The sequence below is a fragment of the Hirundo rustica genome, chromosome 24 (genome assembly GCF_015227805.2).
Source record: "Hirundo rustica isolate bHirRus1 chromosome 24, bHirRus1.pri.v3, whole genome shotgun sequence".
NCBI classification, from domain to species: Eukaryota; Metazoa; Chordata; class Aves; order Passeriformes; family Hirundinidae; genus Hirundo; species Hirundo rustica.
The window spans coordinates 1,166,495-1,189,218 of record NC_053473.1 but is presented as its reverse complement, the minus strand read 5'-3'; the positions used below and the strand labels follow the sequence as shown (position 1 = coordinate 1,189,218).

The 22,724-nt window shown below is 44.3% G+C and overlaps 1 protein-coding gene across 1 annotated transcript in view; it reads left to right on the top strand.

Annotated features, from left to right (window-relative positions):
* Nucleotides 1–22,724, top strand: part of LZTR1 (leucine zipper like post translational regulator 1) — a 34,905-nt gene that overhangs the window by 4,221 nt on the left and 7,960 nt on the right. The window contains exons 7-14 of the mRNA XM_040085453.2: nt 657–714; nt 1,304–1,443; nt 1,613–1,814; nt 15,884–15,994; nt 17,178–17,270; nt 18,182–18,277; nt 19,328–19,511; nt 21,340–21,509. Of these exons, the coding sequence (XP_039941387.1) occupies nt 657–714; nt 1,304–1,443; nt 1,613–1,814; nt 15,884–15,994; nt 17,178–17,270; nt 18,182–18,277; nt 19,328–19,511; nt 21,340–21,509 (1,054 nt within the window). The remainder of the gene's footprint in view (nt 1–656; nt 715–1,303; nt 1,444–1,612; nt 1,815–15,883; nt 15,995–17,177; nt 17,271–18,181; nt 18,278–19,327; nt 19,512–21,339; nt 21,510–22,724) is intronic.

Sequence of the window (22,724 nt, the reverse complement as noted above, 5' to 3'; positions counted from 1 at the left end):
GAATTGGTATAAGATGCATGACTCTGTGGGATTGTTCACTGCCAGCTTAGGGAGTCCCCCAGGGCCTTGGGTAGCTCTAAGGAAGGAGTGGGTGAGAGGAGCTGTCTAATTTATGTTAAATGTGTCTGATCATGTTAAGAAAATGTCTTTTTATGGAACCTGAGCCTCCAGGCAGATTTGAACAAAGGAAACATCTGTAGTTCTGTGCGTAACTTGTTCTGGGAACAGCACAGTCAGAGATATGTCAGATTACCTGCTTCATCCTCCCTTCTTTATTTAAGGAAGGATTCGGCCATGTAAATAATTGTTGTGGTCAGTCTCAGCAGTTAACAGGGATGAGCTGGAGCAGGGTAATAAGGGGTGTTTTGTAAAAATCCTGAAGATTAAATAGCTCAAATCCTTAAGCTGCAGACTGAGTTGTTGTATGTAGCTGTTAACTGCAGTGTACTTGTAACTAGAAAGATGCTGAAGCAAGCTGAGGAGGGGCTCTAAAATTTAGATATAAGACAAATGGTTTCTAATAATTGTTTTTCTGTCAGTGGAAGTGGGAGATTCTTCCTGTGCAGAAGGAATGTTGATGAAGAAGGATTTCTGTCTTTTCAACACTATTACAAAAAGTGAATGGGTTAAAATAAATTTTTTGTGTTTTGGCACAGATTGAATGACATGTGGACAATAGGCCTGCAGGACAGAGAGCTGACCTGCTGGGAAGAGGTAAGAAGCTTTAATTTCAACTAACACATAAAATTATCTTTTTTTTTGTTTTAATGTACAGTTATTTTAAATTCCCCATGCTAGAATGCACTGCTCTTTCTTCAGAATGTGTTTTTGACCCTCAGTGAAAATAAACAGTTCAGATTTGATTTGGTTTGGGTATCTGGAAAACCAAGTGTGTATGAAAGGGTGATTTTTTTGGTTTTTGCTTGTGAATCTGTGAACTGGACTTGGACTTCCCATGGGGGATTTGCTGTGCCCCCTGCGGAAGGGCCTGCATTCCCACTCAGACCTCTGCATTCCCACTCACACCACTGACACAGACTGGGAGCTTTGCTGGCCAGCTGACCAAAGTCCTGATCCTTACAGTACTGGGAGCTTTAAAAACTCGACCTCCCAACCTTTTTATCCAGGGAACATCTGACACGTAAGCACAGCAGGGGTTGATTACCTGTCTCCAGCTTTAAAGGACCCATGCCATGTGCTCACCCTGGCTGCTCCTGTGTCCTGTGGCCCTGCAGCGTCCTCAACACGTAGAGGTGTGCACTGTAACAGTACATTTCTGATTTTGAACTTAATTACTTTTCAGATTGAACAAAGTGGTGAAATTCCTCCTTCCTGCTGTAATTTTCCCGTGGCGGTTTGCAAAGACAAGATGTTTGTTTTCTCTGGTCAGAGTGGAGCAAAGATTACCAATAATCTCTTCCAGTTTGAATTCAAGGAAAAGATGTAAGTGTAGTCAGTTAAGTCGTGCAAAATCCACATAATCCTTGACTGCCTGAGTTGCGAAATGTAATACTTAATGGTGTTGAAGGAGAGTGCTGTGTCTCCTTGTGACGAAGGACAGAGTTAGAAAATTGAAAAGAATTGTAAAAAACCACCCTGTTTCCTGTGCCAGCTGGACACGGATCCCCACGGAGCACCTGCTGCGGGGCTCGCCGCCCCCGCCCCAGCGGCGATACGGGCACACGATGGTGGCCTTCGACCGGCACCTCTACGTGTTCGGGGGCGCTGCGGACAACACGCTGCCCAACGAGCTCCACTGCTACGACGTGGACTCTCAGACCTGGGAGGTCATCCAGCCCAGCCCAGACAGTGAGGTAAAACCTTCAGCTTGTGGCTTTTTTCCTTTACGCTCCATCTTCTTTGACTCATTTTTGCCCTGGATGCTTTTTGACAAGAGCGTTGGCTTTTAGCTAAATAGTAACAGCTCCTTCCCGCTGATGGTTAATCAGCTCAAATATTGTGGGTAGCAGTCCTTAAAAATTAGTCAGTGTTGACACATCTAAAACTTCGCTTAACACGTCTTAAGGAAATACCATGAAACGCTTTGATTTGTGTTATGAGTCAATCATTTGTTCAGTGGAAAGCTGAACAATGAATTCAGTGTGTACCAGTGGTTTGTAGGTTGGCTGTGGGATCCACTTGAAGCAGAATTCAAAACTAGACAAGGTTTGATTTGTCACTGTAATGCTCATGTGCATAAAATCTTATAAATTCTGATTATACCTAGATGTGTGGCTGCCAAAAAGTAATATGGTGGCTGAGAAAGGGCTGTTTTAACACAATACTTGCATTAATAAGAGATATAAATTTTAAAATGTCTGGTTTTACATGGACTTCAAAAGGCTGTAGACCACCAAGTGCCAAGGGAGCACTCCAAATGAGACAATATTTAAAAAAAAAAAAAAAAAAAAAAGAACATATTAATATTTCTTTTCCTACTCTCTACTCATGCAAGGCAGTGATTGTGTGATTAACTGTTTTTTCTCACAGCACACTCACAAATCCTGTCTAGGATCAGCTTCTATTCCAGATGGAAGTGCCAAGGGGTCACCTGGTTTCAGTGCATATTTCAGGTCCTGTAAGTGAGGGTCATTTCATCCCAGAATGCACAAACCGTTGTTCCCTGAAGCCCATACCAGTGTGTGTAGTTCCTGGCTTTGGAACAGCAGCATCCATTGTGTTTATTAATGTGAATAGATTTTACCTTAAGCCATGTTAAGGTACTGCAGCTGATGTCACAGTGGGTTTAGGGTGTGAGTTGCTCTGCAGATGGAGATGCTCCATGTGTGTGCTGTGCACACAACTGCACAGCCTGAGGTTACACTTCAGACAGCTGAGTGTCGCAAGAAGTAGGATCAGGTGCGGAGTTACTGATTTAGCCAGCACAGGTGTGACAGGGCTCACCCCCCAAGAGCTGTGTGGGGTGTTTGGTGTGTCTGTGTGTTTGCAGACACGTCACAGCATTGGAGGAGCTGGAGAATCCCGCACACACACTGCTCAAAATTAACCATGCTCATGGGCCTTGTTGGGAGCTGTTATTTGACCAAAGTGTTTCACTGCAGCCTATTTAATGCTTTACAAAGCTGATTTATTGTCACGTGAAATTAATAAAGCTGCTTCATCAACTTTCTAAAGCCACAGTTGCCTTCAGGACTGTAGATCCTGTTCTGTTCCTGCCAGTGTTACTGTTAGACGTGTGAGGCTTCAACAGGTGTTGGTTCTTTGGGACACGGTTGCTTATCATTTTCAGGAGCAGAACTGCTCCTGGCAGTGTTGTAAATCAGCATTATTCCCTGAGTTATCCCTGGCTAAATTTCATTTCAGATTTCAAAGCTCTTTTCTTCGCCTGTTTGTAATCCCAGGCAGAGGTCTGTTAGTTGCTGGTGTTGTATTTTGCAGTTTCTTTATCTGTTACAGCATCTAGAGACTGATTTGGTAGAAATGGGAGGTGAAACTGGTGCCGTTGAAACACACAATAGTAAATTTTACTAAAAGACTGGTTAACTGCAAAACCTGAAGGACTTTGGCATTTCAAGTTAAGTTTTAAATTATTTTGTGTCTTTTGGAGTCATAACTAGGTAATTTTTCAGAATCATTTTCCTTAAGTTTCCATGAGCTTTTGGCAAAGACTTCTAAAGGTAGCAGTGAATCTCTAATACTATCCTATTCCTTGGACACTCTGAACTTGGATTTTCCTTTTTTATCATCTCTGTGAACAAAATTATTCTTGTTAATTTGAAACAAAATAGAAGTCGATTAGTGCAGTGCTCTCTCAGCACTTGAGGGTTTGTGCCATGTGGGAAGTGATAGTGACCTCTGTTATTGTGCAGCAGAATGACCTACCTTGACTTTTAGAGTTGGGTTTTTTCCTTTCCAATGGATGTATTGTAGAGTTTACCTTTTTCTTGCTCTGTATTGTATGGTATGATCTTAGAAATGCTGCATTACAACTTTAACTGCGCTATAGCAGCGTTACTTTCTTACTTATGGTCATGTGATGAATATCCTTAATTCTTTCTTCTTTTGGATGTTTACCATGGAATGGGTGAAGCCTCTGGCATCCAAAATAAGGTTTGGTGCTGATTAAGCTATTAATTCAGTGGTAATTTTTACAGTGCTTTGCAAAAGAGATTAAAGAAGAGATTGCCTACACTGAAGGAGAGTCATTCCTGCCATTCCAGTCTTGTTCTCTGAACTTAGGCCACCCTGAGGAGCTTTTCAGGGTGGTCAGGGAGTGATTTGGACTTTCAGACCTATTTGTGCCAGTAGCAAGAATAGGCTGTCAGGTGGAAATTGTGTGTCCTCTGCTACTCTGTTATGGGCAACACAGAGGGTGACAAGTCACACAAGGCTGAAGAATCCTGGGGTTGTTACCTGGAAAAGGTGGCACAATTTCGGCATTAATCACATCAAAGCGGAGTGAGTTCTCAGGAATGTTCTAGAGGCACTTCTTGGGCACAGACAGCAGTGGTGTGTCAGGTGCTGCAGGTGCACTGTGACAGTCTGGCATTTTCTGCATTTTGAGTAAACAGGTAGAACAAACCTGGGAGTAGATCTGGCAATGGACCTGTTGCAGTTCTCTGCCCAGGGCACTCAGAATTCTTGGTAGTGCCTTGCTGTGGGGTGGAGGATGGGAAATGGCTTAATGAGTAGAAGAGGGCAAACTGAGATGGAACAGGGCAGTGCTTCAAAAATAAACCGGGAGTTGCCATTTTATGTTTTACGATGTCTCCAGAATGAATAACAAGACATCCTTGCTGAGCTACACAATTGCAGTCTGTAGCTCCTCAAACCTATATATAATACATGTGCGTATATATTGTACAGAGCACTCAGAGCTATTCCCCATCTTCGCTGTGAGATGATCTTCACAGCTGGGGGTTCTCCTTTTCTAAGGCAGCCACAGGAATATTTTGTCTGAGTCCTTGCCTGCCTGCATAGCACTGCCAAAGCTTCCTGGTGTGCTGGATTTTCTTTATACACGGCTACTGAAGGATTTCAAAAGCAAGAAATAGATTTTTTGTTTGCCTCAAGTTTTTCTGTTGAGCTCAGAATATCCTTTACTTTCTGAAGAAGGTTGGAGCAGCATAAGAAATCAGCAGGCAGTAAGAAGAAAAATGCTCCATATTGCACAGCTGATAGACACGTGTGCACGTGGCAGTCATGGCTTGTGCTACAGAGAGATGTGTTCTGCAGGGAATTACAGGAGCTCTGGGTCTGGCAGGGAGCACAGCCAGTTGTGGACACAGACCTACAGAATCCAAGGTGATGTTTGGAGCAGCCACTGCCTCATAGAGGCAGGGTGTTATGTCAGGAAGAAGAAAATTCTCCTTCCTCACAGTTCCCATCATTTTCCTGTGGCTGCAGGGACTGGCAAGTCATCCATCTCTCCTGAAGTTGCGAAGGAAATCTCTAAAACTTGTTCTGGAAAGTATTTCAGTCTCACAATTAGGGCTTTCAAAGCCAAGAGCAATAAAAATCTCCAATTTTCAAAGCTCTTTTTTTTTTTAGTAAGCCAAAAGGGAGGTTAATGTGCTGGTAACCTTCTTGGGCTTACTTGGAGGCTCAGTTTTGCAGGTTTTCAGACAGATTAGAGTGACATAGTTTGGAGGCAGCTGAGGAAGATTAAAAGGACTTAGTCACCCTCTTGGGGATGAGTCTGCCCCAGTCTCCTTGTGCAGAAATCAGTTACACCCCTCGAGGTATCTTCAGGCAAGAGAAGCATGTTACTGTGTGCACAATGGCCTCAGTTCCTGCAGTGAGCCCCCTAACAAGATCTGCCGCACACGTGGGCAGGGTAGTTATCGTGTTCTGCTGAGAGAGATAAAACTGAGCATTTCACAATCCAGAGGGAATACTGATACTTTCGATGTTTATAAATAATTTTAGTGTTCAGGCTTGCATCCTTTTTAAAAAACCTTTCTTAAAAATGTAGGAGCTTCATACCAGCACCCTTTGCAGGTCTGTGCTCAGTGAGCTGGAGAGAGGCATCTTGAAAATGTTTGTATTTATAAGAATATGCTCATTAGAGTACCTGTAGCGAATGCTATGTCCACATCTGTTTGTCAATTCTGTGTTCATTTCCTTTCTGAGGGCTGTTCATTATTACATCCTTTTACAGTATTCTCCCAGAGAAAGCAAAATGCAAATGGTGTGGATGATAGGCAGAAGGAATATTTCTGTAACTCACTCACTGGCAAGGAATTGTAACAACACAGATTTAATGTGACCCACATTAAGGCTGTAGAAAATTGAGTAACAGAAGGACTTGAAATGTGCTTTTTGAATGAGGAGGAGTTACTCTGGATAAACTTACGGCATCAACCTTGAAAGACAGTAGAAAATCACAGCTTTCATCCAATATTTTACCAATTACTGATTATAATAACAGTCCACTCAGGGATTTTGATTTCTTCTTAAGGTGGGTGCAAACACTCTGTGTTTCAGTTTGGCTGTAGGATACATTTATGAACAGAGTGTGTGGTCTGGGCTTCATGGTTTCCTTTACAGCATCCCTGGAAGCAATGACCTAAATTCCCAGTTCTTGTGGAGAGCTGAGAGAGCTCCTGGTGGTCTGAAATGGCTGAAAGTGCTGTGATATTCTTGGTTCTAGAAGCTGACACAGTGTAGTGTCATTAAGTAACATAAATACACGGTCCTTGTGTTTATTAGATACATCTTCCAGTATAACATCTCCTCATGTTGTATTCACAAACCAGGGAGGTTGTTCAGAGAAGAATGATTGAAGATGGGAAGCCCAGTGGCCAACTATGAAGTGAAGTCTCTTTTAGGTGCAGGAAATTAAATCTTCCCTGGTTTGCTTGGGGAGCAGAGGTTTTTTATCAGTGAAAGACAAAACAAGATCCTGCCACTTCAAGTTGAAACTAGAAATATCCAGACTGAAAAGGAGAGGAAAACAAATGTTTATAAATTGTAAAGAATGAAAGTATTTATTTATTGGAACATTTTATCAGGTTTTTTTGTAAAGTCTTCATTACACTTAAACCAAGATTTGATATTTTCTAAAACAAAAGTTTTCCTCCAAGAAAGTCTAAATTTCAGTACCTCTTTACAGAAGTTTGGTAGGTTGGTTTATTCAGGAAGTCAGATTAAGATCCCCAAAGTACTATTATGGTTATTGGATTTTTGAATGCACGCCACATGCCGAAGAGAAGCAAATGGTTGGTCACTGGATTTCTGACAGCTGTTGTCAGATTTCAATATATGATCTTTTGTGATGCGTTCATTGGATTTGGCTGGAGTTTGGCTTGTTCTTCAAACTGCCTCATCCTCTCTGATGAATTATACATTAACATTGCTCTTTAATTTTGCAACTGATACATACTAAAACAATTTTAAAGGAAAGAACATTTACTCTTATTACAGTTGTAAATAAATTACAGACAGCCTCATACCCTGACCTTTGTGGTTATGCCACCACGTGTTTGGATATCATTGTTAATGGGTTTACCTTCCTGTTTTCATTCTGTGTTCTCCAGTGAATGCCAAATGGAAAAATCTCATCCTCAGTGTAGAGCACAATTGCAAAGGGTGTCTGTGTTGCATCCCCTTTCACTTATCATAACCAGAACTGATACTGCAACAAACTTGTTATTATGGCTTTGCTTCTGTATGTGGTGATTTAACCCAGAACTCCCCACGTGCTGGGCTGATCCCCAGGGTGGGCAGCAGGACAGGGGGAGATTCTGCCCCTGTGCCCTGCTCAGCTGAGACCCCACCTGCAGAGCTGCTCCAGCCCTGGGGCTCCAGCACAGGAAGGACGTGGAGCTGCTGGAGCCAGGCCAGAGGAGGCCTGGAGCCCCTCTGCTCTGGAGCCAGGCTGGGAGAGCTGGGGGTGTTCACCTGGAGAAGGGAAGGCTCTGGGGAGACCTTAGAGACCCCTCCAGTGCCTAAAGGGGCTCCAGGAGAGCTGGAGAAGGACTTTGGACAAAGGCCTGCAGGGACAGGACAAGGAGGGAATGGCTTCCCACTGCCAGAGGGCAGGGTTAGATGGGATATTGGGAAGGAATTCTTCCCTGTGAGGGTGGGGGGGTCCTGGCACAGGGTGCCCATAGAAGCTGTGGCTACCCCTGGATCCCTGGAAGTGTCCAAGGCCAGGTTGGATGGGACTTGGAGCAACCTGGAATAGTGGATGGTGCCCAAGGCCACGCAGGGACTGGAACAAGATGAGCTTTAAGGTCACTTCCCACCCCAACCATCCTGTGATTCTGTGATTTATCCTAAGTTGTAGGTTTCTATATCATGGTCTTCAACTTTCTATCTTCTGCTTCAATTCATGACAATCTCTTTCTGTATTAAGGGTTCCATGTGAGGAAGTGGTGCTTACAGAGGTGATCCTCTGCTTTTCATCATTGTTAAGCTGCAATAGATCCATTCATGTTGACAATATAGTTATGGCAATCTCAATAAATAAACTGCAGACAAAATATTTTTGGCTTTCTGACATTAGTGTGGTGTTGAACGTTTCATGAGATGTTTTGAGAAGTCTACCAGTAGAAATCTCTGAGAACAGGCTGGATTTTTTTTCTCTCAGGAACAAAATAGTATTGTTGACCCTGTCTGGAGCAAAGGAATAGAAATAGCCTTTGAAGAGGTTCATTCTGTGTGTCTGTGATAGAGCTTTTATTCCCTGTTTTCTTGTCTGTACCATCAGAGTGGAAAAGTAAAAGCTGAATTTCTATCTTAGATGTAAATTAAATTTCCATTGTAACAAGAGCACAGCACAGCTCCCAGCCCTGCAATATGTTAAAGAACAGGAGGGAGTCTTAGAATCGCAAAAGCAGGTGGGTTGGAAGGACTTCCAAGGTTTTGAATCCAACCACATGCTCAGAGCACGTCTGGTTGATGCAGGCTGCTCAGGGCATTGTCCATGCCATTCCAGTGTTATCTCCAGGGTTAGAGATCCAGCAGCTTCTCTTGGTTTCCATACAGTGTTTGTCCACTATGATGATCAAAGACATTTTCCTCTCACACTGAGAAAGAACTTCCTGTGCTGACTTGACTCTGTTGGCTCCTGTCTTCCCACCGTGCACCTCTTTGAAGAGCAGCTCTGACTTCCCTGCAGGAAGGTGCCTCCTTTGCCTTCTTTTCTCTTGTGCATCCCGTGCTCCAACCCTTGATCACAACCTTGATGTTGGTGTCTCTCCACTGGACTTACGTAGGTCAATGCCTTTCTGTACTAGGGATCTCAGAGCCGGGCAGAGTGCTTCAGCTGGGGTCTCGAAGATAGTCAGTAGAGGAGGACAAGTCCCTTCCTGAGCCCACTGGCACAGCTGAGGGGCTGCTGGCCATGCTGCCAGAGGATGCTGCTGAACCCTCTGCAGCTCCCTGTCTACCACATCTGTGTTCTACAGAGCTGTGTTCTGGACAGCCAGTCCCCAGCCTGATTCATTGCAAGGAGTGACTGTCACAGCGCCGGGGCTTGGCAGAACTTCCTGAGGTGCCCACGGCCCATTTTCCAGCCTGGCTAAGTCCTTTGGAATATCAGCCTCCAGCATTTAAACTGCTCCAGACAATTTGCTATCAAGCATAGACTTGCTGAGACTGCAGTGCCCTCCTGTAACCCCTGAAGCGTTATGAAGGGGATGATCAGGTTAGTCAGGAAAAATTGGCCCTTGGTAAATCCTTGCTGATACCAGTCACCTCCTTCATGTGGTAGAAGTAGCTTCCAGGTTTTCTCCATAACTTTCTTGGGATTGCAGTGCAGTTGCCTGGCTCATGGCTAGCTGTGTTCCCAAAGTTCATACCAGGCCAGATTTTCAAAATTAATAGGTACTTTTTGGGTTATAAACAGCACTTTGGTTACTCTTGGGTACCTGCAGTGATAAACTCGATGACTCCATTGCCATAATCTGAAAACAATGGCAGCCTAAGGAGAGGCCCAATAAAGGAACAACAGCCTGTGGAAAGGCTCAGTAAAATCCTTGAGCATTTGCCTGCTTTTCTTAATTTGTAGAGCTGCATGTCTTGACATTCACTCTAACGTGTCTGTTCCAATTTTGTCTAAAAGCAGAGATTGTCTGCAGCCAGTATGGGAAAACATTTTAAATCCTTAAACCTCCTTGAACCTAAAGACTATCCAAAGCTCTGTCTGTCCATCTGTTTGAGTTTGATGCTGTTGCTTGGTGTAACTGTGGAAACATCTTAGGTATCAACAGCTCCCAATCTCCCAGGAGTGACAACAGGACCTGTTGTAACTTACCGTTTTCTTCCAGTTTCAGAGAAAAATAGATCCTTTTTTTACCTTTTAGTTTATGTTGGTTCACCAGGTTGGTCTGTTGATGGCTTTAGGTCTTTTTATTTCATTTTGGCTTTGAGCTTTTAATGATTCTGAAGGATAGAGAAGCTCATTGATGTTCTTGGGTTGTGAAAGAAATCTGAGCACATCATTACTGATTTTTAGAGTTCAGTGCAACAATTACCTTTCGTAATACCTGCTCATTCATAGCTGAGTGTGAGGAAAATTAACGTTTACACAGTTATAAATCTATTCTGTAAATATAAGAAGGCTTCTAGGGAGCTGAGAGTAAGAAAGGAGAACCGTGAAACAACTGCAGAGGATTTGATTTTAACAATGTCATAGTATTGACCAAAATGTTGAAATTTCTATCACCAAAAGTGCTGAAACATATTAAAATGCTTTGAGAAAGGAGTCAGAGAGAGAAGATAAGCACTGCAACAGCACAAGTAGTCACAGCCTGTAATAATAGCATAGTTAATGCATTCCTCATGGCCAAGAGAGTGAATCTCAATACAAGGAGGCTGAATTTTTGTCCCTGACCCAGTTCTGTTGGCTGTACGTAAGAGCTGGGCAAGGCCACAGCTCTGTGTGAGCTGCCCACCTGCCAGCTGAGAAGGTGTTCTACTTCATCCTCTTCCAGTGTGTCAGTCAGCTTTGACATAAAACACAGGCTGTCACTTTGGGGTGATCCATGCACCCTGTTTTTCCATCGAGCCAAAATGTGGGAAGGCTGTCTCAGACTTGGGAATAGCTGATGGATATTCCCTCTTCACCATCTTAGCTTCTGATCTGCCTTTTGCCTACTTGCAGTGAGCAAACCCCTCAGCTTCTCATCTTTATCCCTGGAAGTGTCCATGGCCAGGCTGGAAGGGGCTTGAAGCAACCTGGGCTAGTGGAAAGTGTCCCTGTCCCTGGCAGAGGGTGCAACAAGATGAGCTTTAAGGTCCCTCCCCTCCTGAACCAGTCTCAGATTTTGTGGTTTGTGAAGAGCTATTGGGAGGAAGAGGGCAGACAAAAAGCAACTAGGGCAAAAGATTTCATTGGTGTGTGTCTCTGCCATTGCACAAACCTTGAGAAAACTACACAGCTAAACTGCTAATGGTTCAATCACAGTGATGGGCTCCAAACAAGACCACAGAGCTTTCTCTGGACTGACCCTGAATGTTCTGGATACACAGGAACAATCTTCTGGAGCTTCAGCTGCAGGGTGCTGCTGCTCCATATCTGGTCTCTCATGCTTCCCATCTATGCTTTTACACACTTTTGTTTTTAAACCTTGTAACCAGGTGTCCTACCCAGCAGTGGCTGAGAGAGTATCTGCCCCGGGGGAAGCTCCCACTGTGCCTTCGAGAGAATGGGGTTTAAAAAAATCGTGGGATGTATTTGGTTTAGATTTCAGCATAGCAACAGTTAAACAAGGACCTACAGCAGACTCAGAGGTAAATAAAGAAACACTTGAAAGTGAAAAAAACTTGAAAATGGAAATTAATCTTATTATAGGAGAGAGAGAGAAATTGTACCTTCATATATGCCTTTTCTTCTCTGCTCCTTTTTTTCCCCCTTTTCAATTTATCTTGAGCTGTTTAACTTAAGCTGTAATCCAAGAACCATTTAAGCACTGACTCTACATGTGCAGGTTCTAAATTGCATAGAGCAGGCTACTCTTGACCCCTGAGTGGAAATGATTCATTTTACTTCTTTCACTATTTAATTTTACTTTACAATGCTTCAACCTAATTTATTAAGGACTTCAAGCAAATGTGTTCATGGTGAGATCAAAATTTAAATCAATGAGTTTATGAAGGGGTTTGCACAGGTATTACTGAGTTTATTTAAAGTATATGTGCTCAGGCCCGGAGCTGATGCCCAGGGCTGTAATCTCACTTATTTGAATGCTTTCTGGGTGCACTAGCACAGGGAGAAGCAATTCTAATGCACTGCTTTGGAAGTCAAATTAGAACCCTAATGAGCAGCGCAGGACAAACTCCATTTGTGTGTGTCTGGACAGGCTACAGTGCGAGTCTGAGCACAAGAAATGAGAGGAAAAAAAGGCTTGTGAAATACTTTTATTTTGAAAATGATGGCTTGAGTCATGCCAGCACTGTGGAAGGGTGTACTGAAAGGGAAGCAAAGGTGACTGATGAGATCTGCTTTTAAAAGCAAAGATTCCAGCTTGTAGAGATACTCAGATGCAAATCTCATTAACCTTAAACAGAGAAACTACTCCAACAGATGAAACAGGGCAATGTAGCTCAGAGAGGGGTGCCAGCCCCCATCATTGGAGGTGTCAGGATTGAATCCAGAATTTCTTCTGTCAGGCACTGTTAATAAAGTAAGGAGATCACACTGTTGGAGAGGTGAGTACAGGATCTAGAGCTGACAAGTACATTCAGATTGGCAGTGCCTCTGTCTGTGATTTTTAGCATTCCTGTATGTACCAGAAATGAGAAAGACAAATCCCTTTGGATTCACACCGGACCATCTGGAGTTGTGCCAGCAGATGAAATTAGAATCATAGAATTACAGAACTGTTGGGGTTGGAAAAGACCTTCAAGATCATCAAGTCCAGTCATCCATTCGGCACTGCCACATTCCCCTCTAATCCGTATCCCCAAGTGCCATGCACCTTTTGGACACTTGCAGGGATGGTGACTCTATCACTGCCCTAAGCAGCCTGTGCCAGTGCTTACAACCCCTTTCAGGAGAAAATGTTCCCTAATACTCAACCTAAACCTTCGCTGCTGTAATTTGAGCCATTTCCTCTTATCCTTTCTGACCATCCTGGCTAGCAGAATAGATGGTATTTTGTAGTTGTTTCTTATAAACTTTGCATGGGGTGAAGTGTATTCAGCAGCTGGATTTGGCAGCTTGGGAGGTCTCTCAGTGAAAAATTCAAGATACGGCAGGTTCTGGGTGTCTGGTATTGGTGGATGAGGAATGTGGGGACTAGAATGTCTCTGCAGCTTTTTGTGCTCCTGAGCTCTACTGACTGTTTTTTCCTCCTGAATATTTTCTTGAGGACCCAACTCCCCTTCCTTGCACTGGAACAAAGTTCCTGTGGCCAGATCCTTGGTCCTGGGAGGGGCGAGCATTGTTCCCCATGTGGGTGGCGCCAAAATGTCACCACTTGCAGCGTTGTCATCTCCACGTGGGGGTTTGTGCTGGTCTGAATTCTGCTGTTCTGACTCAGTAAAACAAACACCCTGAAACTCTCAGCTGCGCAATGTTTTGATGAACTGGACATGGCCTTTTCTGTTCCAAGATGTCATTCTATGTTTTACATTTCTCTCTTTAAAAATGTGGTCTTGTGTATTTAGAAAGTGAAGTTGTTTGATTGCTTAAGTTATTAGTAACTACAGAGCTCTGGTTCCTTGGCCAGTACCAACCATTACAAAAGAAAAATCATCATTGCAGCGTTCCATAGAGATTGTTGGAGCTGAATATGATGTGACTGCCGAGTCCATCTTACTTGGTTAAATATTCAGGTGGTTCATGTTTGCTTTCTGGCACCAGTAGTTTCAAAGCTGTAAGACTTTTTCATTGGAAAAAAAAAAAAAAAAGGTTGTTAAATTCAATAGCAGCTTTTAAAAACTAAATACTAGAGACTTTTGAGAATTACTTTAATTGAAAGCAAAACTAAAATGTTATTTATTTAAAAAACAAAAGAGATATGGAAAATGACCTGAATAAGTCTGAAGCAGGTGGGCTGCATTTGAGCTCTGCTAGAACAGTTCTTTTTGTTTGGTTTTGGTTGCAGTTAGTTGTGAGAAAGATGTTTCAGTACAGCTTACACCAGCCTGCCTAGCTGTGTGGGAATGTGTCTTGGCAAGCAAACTTCTTACTTTGGGATGAGGTTGGAGCTCCAGTTGATGAAGGTGACAGATGTATATTTTAACCCATTATAATATGGTTGATTATTTCAATCAGTACATCTTATTTAGTTAATGAGATTACTGCTAAGAACAAGCAGAGGCTGTAGAAATAGCTGATATTTGACAGTAATCTCATCCTCTTTCAGAGAGGTATGGAACTGGGTCCAATCAGGAATGTACTAACAGATCAGTGTTGTTCCATAACCCATCACAGTATTTATTATAACCATCTCTGAAGTTTCCTTGATAAAATATCCATGAAACATGCTGGATACAGAGGGCATCTTGTTTATCCTGAGGAATCCAGAGGATTTGTTAAACTGGCACAGGTAAATGTGCCTTTTAAGGTGAGCAAGTCTGTGGTTTGTACATCTGAGAAAAATACCCGTGTCCTAGTTACTGACTGGGGGATTGTCTCCTTAAAAGCCGTAGTTTGAGGAAAAGAACTAGTCATGGAAAGTGTGGTGAGTAACAGGCTAAATGAGGCTGTTGTGTGATACTGCGGTGAGAGGGGTGAGTTGGTGGGAATGGGAACTGCCAGTCAGCAGGGTTTCCTGGAAAATCTGCCTCTCCAGATAAACATAATCTTGTTTCATGTTTGACTTTACTTGAGTGGTGTCTATAAATATGTACAAGAAGCAAAGATTACACCAGAGGGCTTTTTGTTTTGTAGGCAAAGATTTAATGAAATTTACTGCCTGGAAGACGAAAAGGCTGATCAAACTAGGGGGGGAAAAAAAGAAGTTTCTCTCACCACTTGAAGCCTTTCTGTGAGCTCTCAGTGAGATATGGTGATGTGTTCACACACCTTTATGTAGCCTCAAAAGCAATGAGTAAAAATGCTGTGGTTTGTCCTCTGCAGCAGGGTCACAGTGGCTTTGGCTTGCAGTGACTCTTCAAAAATCACCCGATGCTGCAGCTCCGAGGTGGGGTGTGTTGCAGGGATGGTGTGATCCCTCAGCCCTATAAATAGCTGCAGTGTGGGGGGCTGTATTTTCTGTGGAGCTGGCAGGATGGAGACTGGAGCTGTGGCTCTGGGGTGCCAGCTCTGCCAACAGCTCCAGCCCTGGGCTCCTGTTCGGCACTGGACATTGCTGGGGCCTTAGGCAGATGGTTCAGCCCTTCAAGCTGTGGGGGAGGCAGGCGCTCACAGGCCTGGGGCTCAGTCCTGCTGAGGTGGATGATCATTCACCTTTCAAGTTCCTGGCAGCATTTGGAGTAAGCTGAGTTTGCACAGTGATCACATTTGCAGAATCTGTGTATTTCTAGAAGTGTGTGTGGGGTTTATGTGGAAAATGACATTGAGTTTAATTTTGTAAATGATACATTTTGTAACTGCCATGATACATAGACCTGTGTAGGTACCACTCTGATTAGAAGGTGTAGTGAATGGGTGTTCTTAAATGTGACAGGACAATATGTTCTAGACATGCTAGGAAACAATCCTGAGGTACAGCAAACGGCAATCTGAGGGGGTGGGTGTGTGTGTGTCCCTGAGCTGCAAGTCAGTGCTCGGTCTTCGTAATGCCAAGGTTCCGAGTTTGATCCCCATACGATCCAGTCACTTAAGAGTTTGACTTGACAATCCCTGTGTTTTCCTTCCAATTCAGATATTCTGTGATTTTCCCTTTTCTCTCTTGATCTGTTAATAGCAGTTGTTGTTTTTTTTTTTTTTGCAGAAGAATAGGTTTTGATTACCTTGCCTTTTTTGTCCTTTTCTTTCTGTTTATTCCCTATTTTCTTTCCCCAGTTACCCAGTGGGAGACTCTTTCATGCGGCAGCAGTTATCTCAGATGCTATGTACATCTTTGGTGGCACAGTGGACAACAACATCAGAAGTGGAGAGATGTACAGGTTCCAGGTAATCTGCTGATAAACATACTTCCACACCAGTTCTACACGAGTCCTGTTTGTGGAGTGTCTGGTTTAGTTCACCATGAGCTCCACAGCTTTTAGTCCATGGCCTTCCTACAGGCAGCCTCTATTTCAGATTCAGCTTTCACAGGTCAACGTGTGTCTTTAAAATCATTTGAGAAATGTTATTTGGGCAGACATTTTGGTAAGATCAAGCCGTCTAATGCCTTCTGAAGTCCTACAGAGATCATGACAACTTTGCCAAATCATTGGAAAGTGTAGCAGATGGGATTTGCTCTCTTATTTCATTAAAATTGGCTGTTCCTCTTCATGTGCTGTGCTGTGCTGTTCAGGCTCTGGGGCAGAATGTTTTGTGTGGCGGTTTTATCTCCATGCAGCTCTCCCACTCCCATCCCACAGAACTATGGGAACTGAAAATTTTAAATTCAGGATACTCACACTAGATTAAATCCCACGTACACTCAAGTTTATTTTTATTGCATGGCACCCTCAGGACAAGTCCTGAGAGCAGGTGAGACTCCCAGCCTCCAGATCCTCATATCTGGAAGCTGTGAGGAGACACAATTTTTCCATGTTATGCTGTGTTACCTGTCCTTACCCTCACCATGGGGGAAGCCCTTGCACGTGTGTAGCATGCTTGTGACATTCTACTTTATGTGCTACACTGAGGCTGAGTTAATAAGAAAATCCAGTGACAGTAGATGTAACCTTGGTATTTTTGATTATAGAATCACAGAATCAGGAATCTCCTGAGCTGGAAGGAACCCATGAGAATCATCCAGTCCAACCCCTATCCCTGCCCAGGACACCCCAACAATCCCACCCTGTGCATCTCCGAGAGCATTGTCCAAACACTCCTGGAGCTCTGGCAGCCTCGGGGCCGTGCCCATTCCCTGGGGAGCCTGGGCAGTGCCCAGCACCTCTGGGGGAAGAACCTTTCCCTGATACCCAGCCTGACCCTGCCCTGGCACAGCTCCAGCCCTTCTCTGGGGTCCTGTCCCTGCTCACAGAGATCAGAGATTGGAGCTGTCCCTCCACTGCCCTGTGTGAGGAAGCTGCAGACCCTGAGGAGATCTGACCTCAGGCTCCTCTGCTTCAGCATGATTTGAGATTTGAAGCTTCTATAGCCACTATTAATTCTATCTTCTGTGGGCTTTTATTTTTTTTAGTTTTCTTGTTACCCTAAATGCACTCTCCATGAAGACTATGGAAGGCTGTGGGAAAACAGACAGTTCAGTGATTTGGAGTTTGTTTTGGGAGAGGTGAGTAGAATTTATTGGAGAGGTGCCAGTGGGGGTGTTAGTGTATGTGCGGTGTGTTTGCTGGGAAACAGCAAATTGTGCAGAGGTTCTGCCAAAAACCCTAGTGAATGAATCACTGGTGAACTGTCTGCCTGGTTTAGTAAGTTTCACTAATCCAGATGAATTTTTAAAGCAGCAAGGGAGAAAAAACTTAAACTGAGAAGATCTGTGGGTCACTGACTTAACCTGAATTTATCGAAGCATGTTATATAGAGTTGCAATACAGAAATTTACCAATGACCTCTGTACTCCCAGGTCCCAGTTGCCTTCTAGGAAGGCAGGTCAGTGTTTTGCAAACCCAGTATCATTTCAAGAGCCATTTTTAATTACTGAAATAAAAGAGAATGGGAAAAAGCAGTACAAGGGAATGGTTCTCTAGCAATGAAAACTGTTTAAAAAATCAACGGAGAACAGGTTTTCTGAAAATAAACATGAGAAATTGAACTTTCCTGCATTCCTTTTGCAAAAAGAAAAAGCAGAAAAAGCCTTGCAAAGCTCAGAGAACAGATCCTCAACAACAGATGAAATAAATCATGGCAAACAACAGCAAAAACCATACTGTTCTTTTGAAAAGGGAAAATTAAACAAAAATCAGATGCAAGAATAAAAAGCACTGTATGTGACACAGCAGCTTCCACTCGGTGAATGTGACACAGGCTCCTTCCCAAATGGTGTTTGCCATTAGCCTTTGGGGAAATAGGTGTTGGATTTCATCTGTATGTGCAGAGCAGATGTAAGGCTGCCTTTGACTCTAACTTGAGATGTATTGTAACCTGGGGTTCAGCCCAGGTTTCTATGACTTCTGCCATCTGCCATGACCATGTGATTTGGGGATAGAAGTTGAATGTGATTTCTACCTTTGCCTTTGGCAGAAGGAGGAGCGAGTCCGAGGGCACACTGCTATTGTCACCGCTCGCTGCAAGTGGCTGAAAAAGAAAATCATGCAGGCCAGGGAGAGAGTGAAACAGGTGAGTGTTTTGGAAAAGTGGCCTTGTAGTAAGGTGAAGCTTATTCTAGCCAGGTTTTGGAATAAGGTTGTCAGGAGAAAAGTAATATCTGCTCAGACAGCTGGAGGACAGGAGCAGTGTCTGATGCTCAGGTGCTCTTGAGCAAGTAAAATAAAGAGGATCATTAGTATTAACAAAGGCTACTGGATGTGTATCAGCAGTGTAACATGGAGGAGCCAGAGTTAATCCAGTTATGTGGATTTGACACTGTGGTTCTTGGAGGCTCTCATAGCTGTCTGAAGCCTGATCTTGTGGAATGCCCCAGAGAGGTGTGTGTAGCCTTCCCTGTGGGGGAGGTAAGAGATGTGTCATGGGAATGGCCCACAAGACCAGACACATTAGAGGGAAGAAAGGCAATACTAAGGGTTTCAGCTGCATCTGTTCCCTTAACCTTTGTATATTTTTACTTTTTCCAGAGATGAAATTCTGGTGCCTCTGATCATTGTCTAATAATTTTGACTACTTACAGCTTTTCAGCAGTAAACGGCTTTTGGGGAGGTGGTAGCACACAAACTGCAGTAAGATGCGGATGCCTCACTGCCCTCCAGTTAAATGTTTTGCCACTGGAAAGGCTGTGGGAAAGGCTGTCAAAGGGAAACTTGAAGTAATAGAGTACTTTAAAATACTTCTGTGCAGCACTTTGTGCTCTGCCTTTGCAAGGCAGGGTTTGCAGAATCTGGTCCCACCTGTCCCTCCTTCACAGAGTGAGGCTGTTCCTGCTGTGGGCAGAAATGTGAGTTCACTGCAGTTCGTTCCTCCCTTGCTCTGGTGTCCTGCTTCTGACCTGTATCCAGGAGCTTACTTGTGCTCTGATCCATGTGTGTCCCAAGATACGGAACAGTAGGTCTAAGACATAGGAATTCCTTGTTATCTTAAGATAATCCTGAAGCCAAAGAGATCCTGGGTCTTGAAGAGTGTGGAAGTAAGGAGAAGAATCCTCTGGTTCAGTGGTAACTTGTGTGAACTGGCACAGGCTTGTGCCACGTTTGGGTGGTTTTTCTGTTTCATTAGAAATCAAAGCAAGACATTGAAGAGGAGGGACACAGCACATGCCAGAAGGATGGGATTGGTGGGAACGTCAAGCTGTGCCGACTGCAGCCGCTGCTGGAAGTGCCCATCCGAGAGGCCGAGGCCCAGCCGTTTGAGGTGCTCATGCAGTTCCTGTACACAGATAAGATAAAGTATCCCCGCAAAGGTAGGGCAGCAGGGTGAAGTAACACCGGCACTAGGGAGGGGAGGGGGGCAAATGTGTTTGGAAACAGCAGGATCCAGCATTTGCAGGTGATCAGTCCAGCTCTGAGCACTTAATTACTAACCTGGGATTAAACAAAAAGCAGATTTTTATCAGAGTGTACTAAGCATGTTGGTTGTTTGGGTTTTTTTCCCCTCTATTTCTTTTCAAATATCAAGAACGAACAAGTTTTTGATCATTCCAAAAGGTGTTAAAATCCCCAAACAAACAAAAATATTGTGGTATTTTGAATATCACAGCATCCTGCTTGGAAGAACCATGTGTCTTAGGCTTGATTGATTTCATTTTTCTGATATTGTTTTGATCCATTTTAAACTGAGCTCACACAGAAAGGTGTGCAAGCCAGTATTTATCACCTGTTAAAAATCCAATCTGAAGGAATACCTCAAGAAAGGAAAAATCCATTTTATGCATTCATTAAAGTTCTCTGAGTTAAAAACACTTGTGAATGGAGAATTAATAGCCAGAGAACTTGCAGCTCCCACACAGGGAATCCAGCTCGTGGCTGTGTGAGTGGTGAGGGCTATGGGGCAACAGGAGTGGGTCTGGATACATTGAGGAACTCCAGCTGCTGGGGCTGGGGAAGCTGCAGCCATGGGGCACAGTGAAGTTCAGTGAGGTAAGCTGTCACAGCACTGATCTTTGCTGCAGCTTCACTCCAAGTTCATCCCTTTCTGCAAAGGTAATTCTCAGGGAAAAAGTCACGTGTGTCCATTTGTGACAGGGCTTTCCCTGTGAGGAGGCCTGTCTGAGAATGAGCCCACTGACTGGGGCTGAAGGAACTGCTCCCTGGATTCTGCTGGCATTGTCCCATCCTGGTCCCAGCAGGATCACTGATCCTCGGTACTTCCACCTTGGGACAGGCTCCGGCCAAGGCAAGGCTTGGACCCCTGAGCTCTTCCCATCATCAGAGGCTTCTCAGGCCACCCACCCCTCCTCCCCAGCCCGTGAGAGGTTCTCTCTGGTGCTCCCCCTTCTGCTGGGATCCTCCATGGTCCCTGTTCTGCCCATTTGTATTCCGAGTTGCTCCTCTCAGTTCAGAGAGCAGCACCCTGGGGAGCCACCCAGAGGCTGAGCTAATGGATTTGGGCATGCTCATCAAGTGGGATTTTCCAATTAGACACAGGGAAGGCGTGTGGCATGCAAGAGGGCTTTTCTCTATTAAATAGCAGTTAGAGCAGATGGGCAGAGATCTCCTGTGAGGAAAGCAAAGGCCATGGGGGATTATTCCTTGAGTTGGTGTCCCAGTAGCCCCATTGCAGTGGCCTCAAAGGGTCCCCTCTGGCCCTCTCTCACTTCAGCCCTCGTAGACCAGCGGTGGGTGTGTGCAGGCTGAAGCAGGGTGAAAGCACAGAGTACCTTCATAAGGGTCTGTCAGAATGAGGGAGCTGATAGTTAATACTGTGTGCAACCCAAGGACTCTGGCAGGACTGTTGGCAGCTGTTGTGAGAAATTGGGCTGCAAGCTCCAGGGCTTGTCAGGGATTTTAGAGACTTCGCTTCCTTTGGAGGGTTTCAAAAAATTGTGATCCAGATTGTCACAAAATCTTTGTGTAAAAAATACTTTGGGTTGGCTTTTGCATGCTTCAAATTTGAACCTTCTCTTCTAGTATTGATGCAGATTCTATCTAACCAGGAATGGAGTTTTTTTTCTCTATAAAAATATTCCAGTCACTGCCTGTTCTACTATTCCAATTGCTCCAGTTGATATAAAAAGTACTTTTAGAAGGGTTCCTCTCTTTGTTCAGCAGTTTTCCCTCTTGCAATTTCAGGTCATGTGCAGGATGTGTTACTCATTATGGATGTGTACAAACTGGCCTTAAACTTCAAGCTCTCTCGGCTGGAACAGCTCTGCCTTCAGTATATCGAAGCATCTGTAGATCTGCAGAATGTGCTCATTGTGTGTGAGAATGCTAACAAGCTCCAGCTGGATCAGCTAAAGGTAATCACCTTCTGCATACAAAGTAACGGATAGGAAATCTTTAAAAATAAAGTTTATGTAATTAACATTTGGCCAAAGGTATTGGCTTTTGCAGATTCATCATTCTTTTAATTACAGTCGCTTGAGTATATTTAGCATGGGTTGTCCTGCAGTGGCTTGTGATATTATGTAGGCCTTTTTCAATATATGCTCAATATTTTTGCATATCTGCTTTGTAGAATGTCAAGGGCAGAGCGACTTTGGCTCTTCATCAGTTCGCTCTTGCTGCAGCAAGATGGAACCAGTGCATTTCCTGGTCTTGCTGTGTTATATATACTGACACTGCAGATAGGTTCTTTCATTTTCTAGATGGAAAAACTAAGCTCTGTTCTCAGACCTTTGCGCTGAAAAACAAAATGTGCCAGTGATCCTCTGTCTGTGTGGTGGGTGAGAGGCTTTTGGGTGGTCTGTAACAATCAGGGTAGAGTTGACCCCGGGCTGCAGCCCAAGAGATGCTGGCTGTGCTGAGCCCAGAGCAGGGCCCAGGGCCAGTTCTGAACCGGCAGGGAAGCAGCTCCTGTCCCCAGTCCCAGAGCAGGACCGTGCAGTACCTGCTGCTGATGTTCAGCCTGTGCACACCAGTGACCATTTTACTGGTGGCTGCAAGCACAGCGGGGCTGGAGAAATCAGTATACACCAGCACTTCCTCAGGCACTGTGAGCACTGGATTTGGGAGAGGAAAGGCCTCCAGGAGGAAGCAGCAGAGCCAGCAGCAAGCCTGTAAATGCCAGCAGAGCCTTTGGTGCATGGCACCACCTGCCCAGAAGCTAAAGCATTGGTGGATCTGTTGCCCCCACCTGCCCTGGCTACATCTGGAGTGACAGAGACTCTTGCACATGGCTCCAGTTGGGCAGGATCACCCTGAGCTGGCATCCTCTCTGCTCAGCTGCTCATTAGTCCTCATGGGCGGGTCCTCTGTAGAAAGCTGCTCTTTCTGGCATCCCAGTCATGATTTAAAACGTTTCACAGGTGAGTCCTGACAGATACCTTTGGATCCCAGGTGAAATAAACTGTCAGAAACAGACAGTAATAATGATTCTTTGGGTGAACTTCTACCCACCTTAGGGTGAGCTGGTGTAGATTGCATTTATTGCTTATAAAAGTGTCCTGACGGGAAGCCTTGGTTCATACTGGGAAATGAAGTGCCCTTTTTTTGTCTCTGTTTAGCATTGGGTC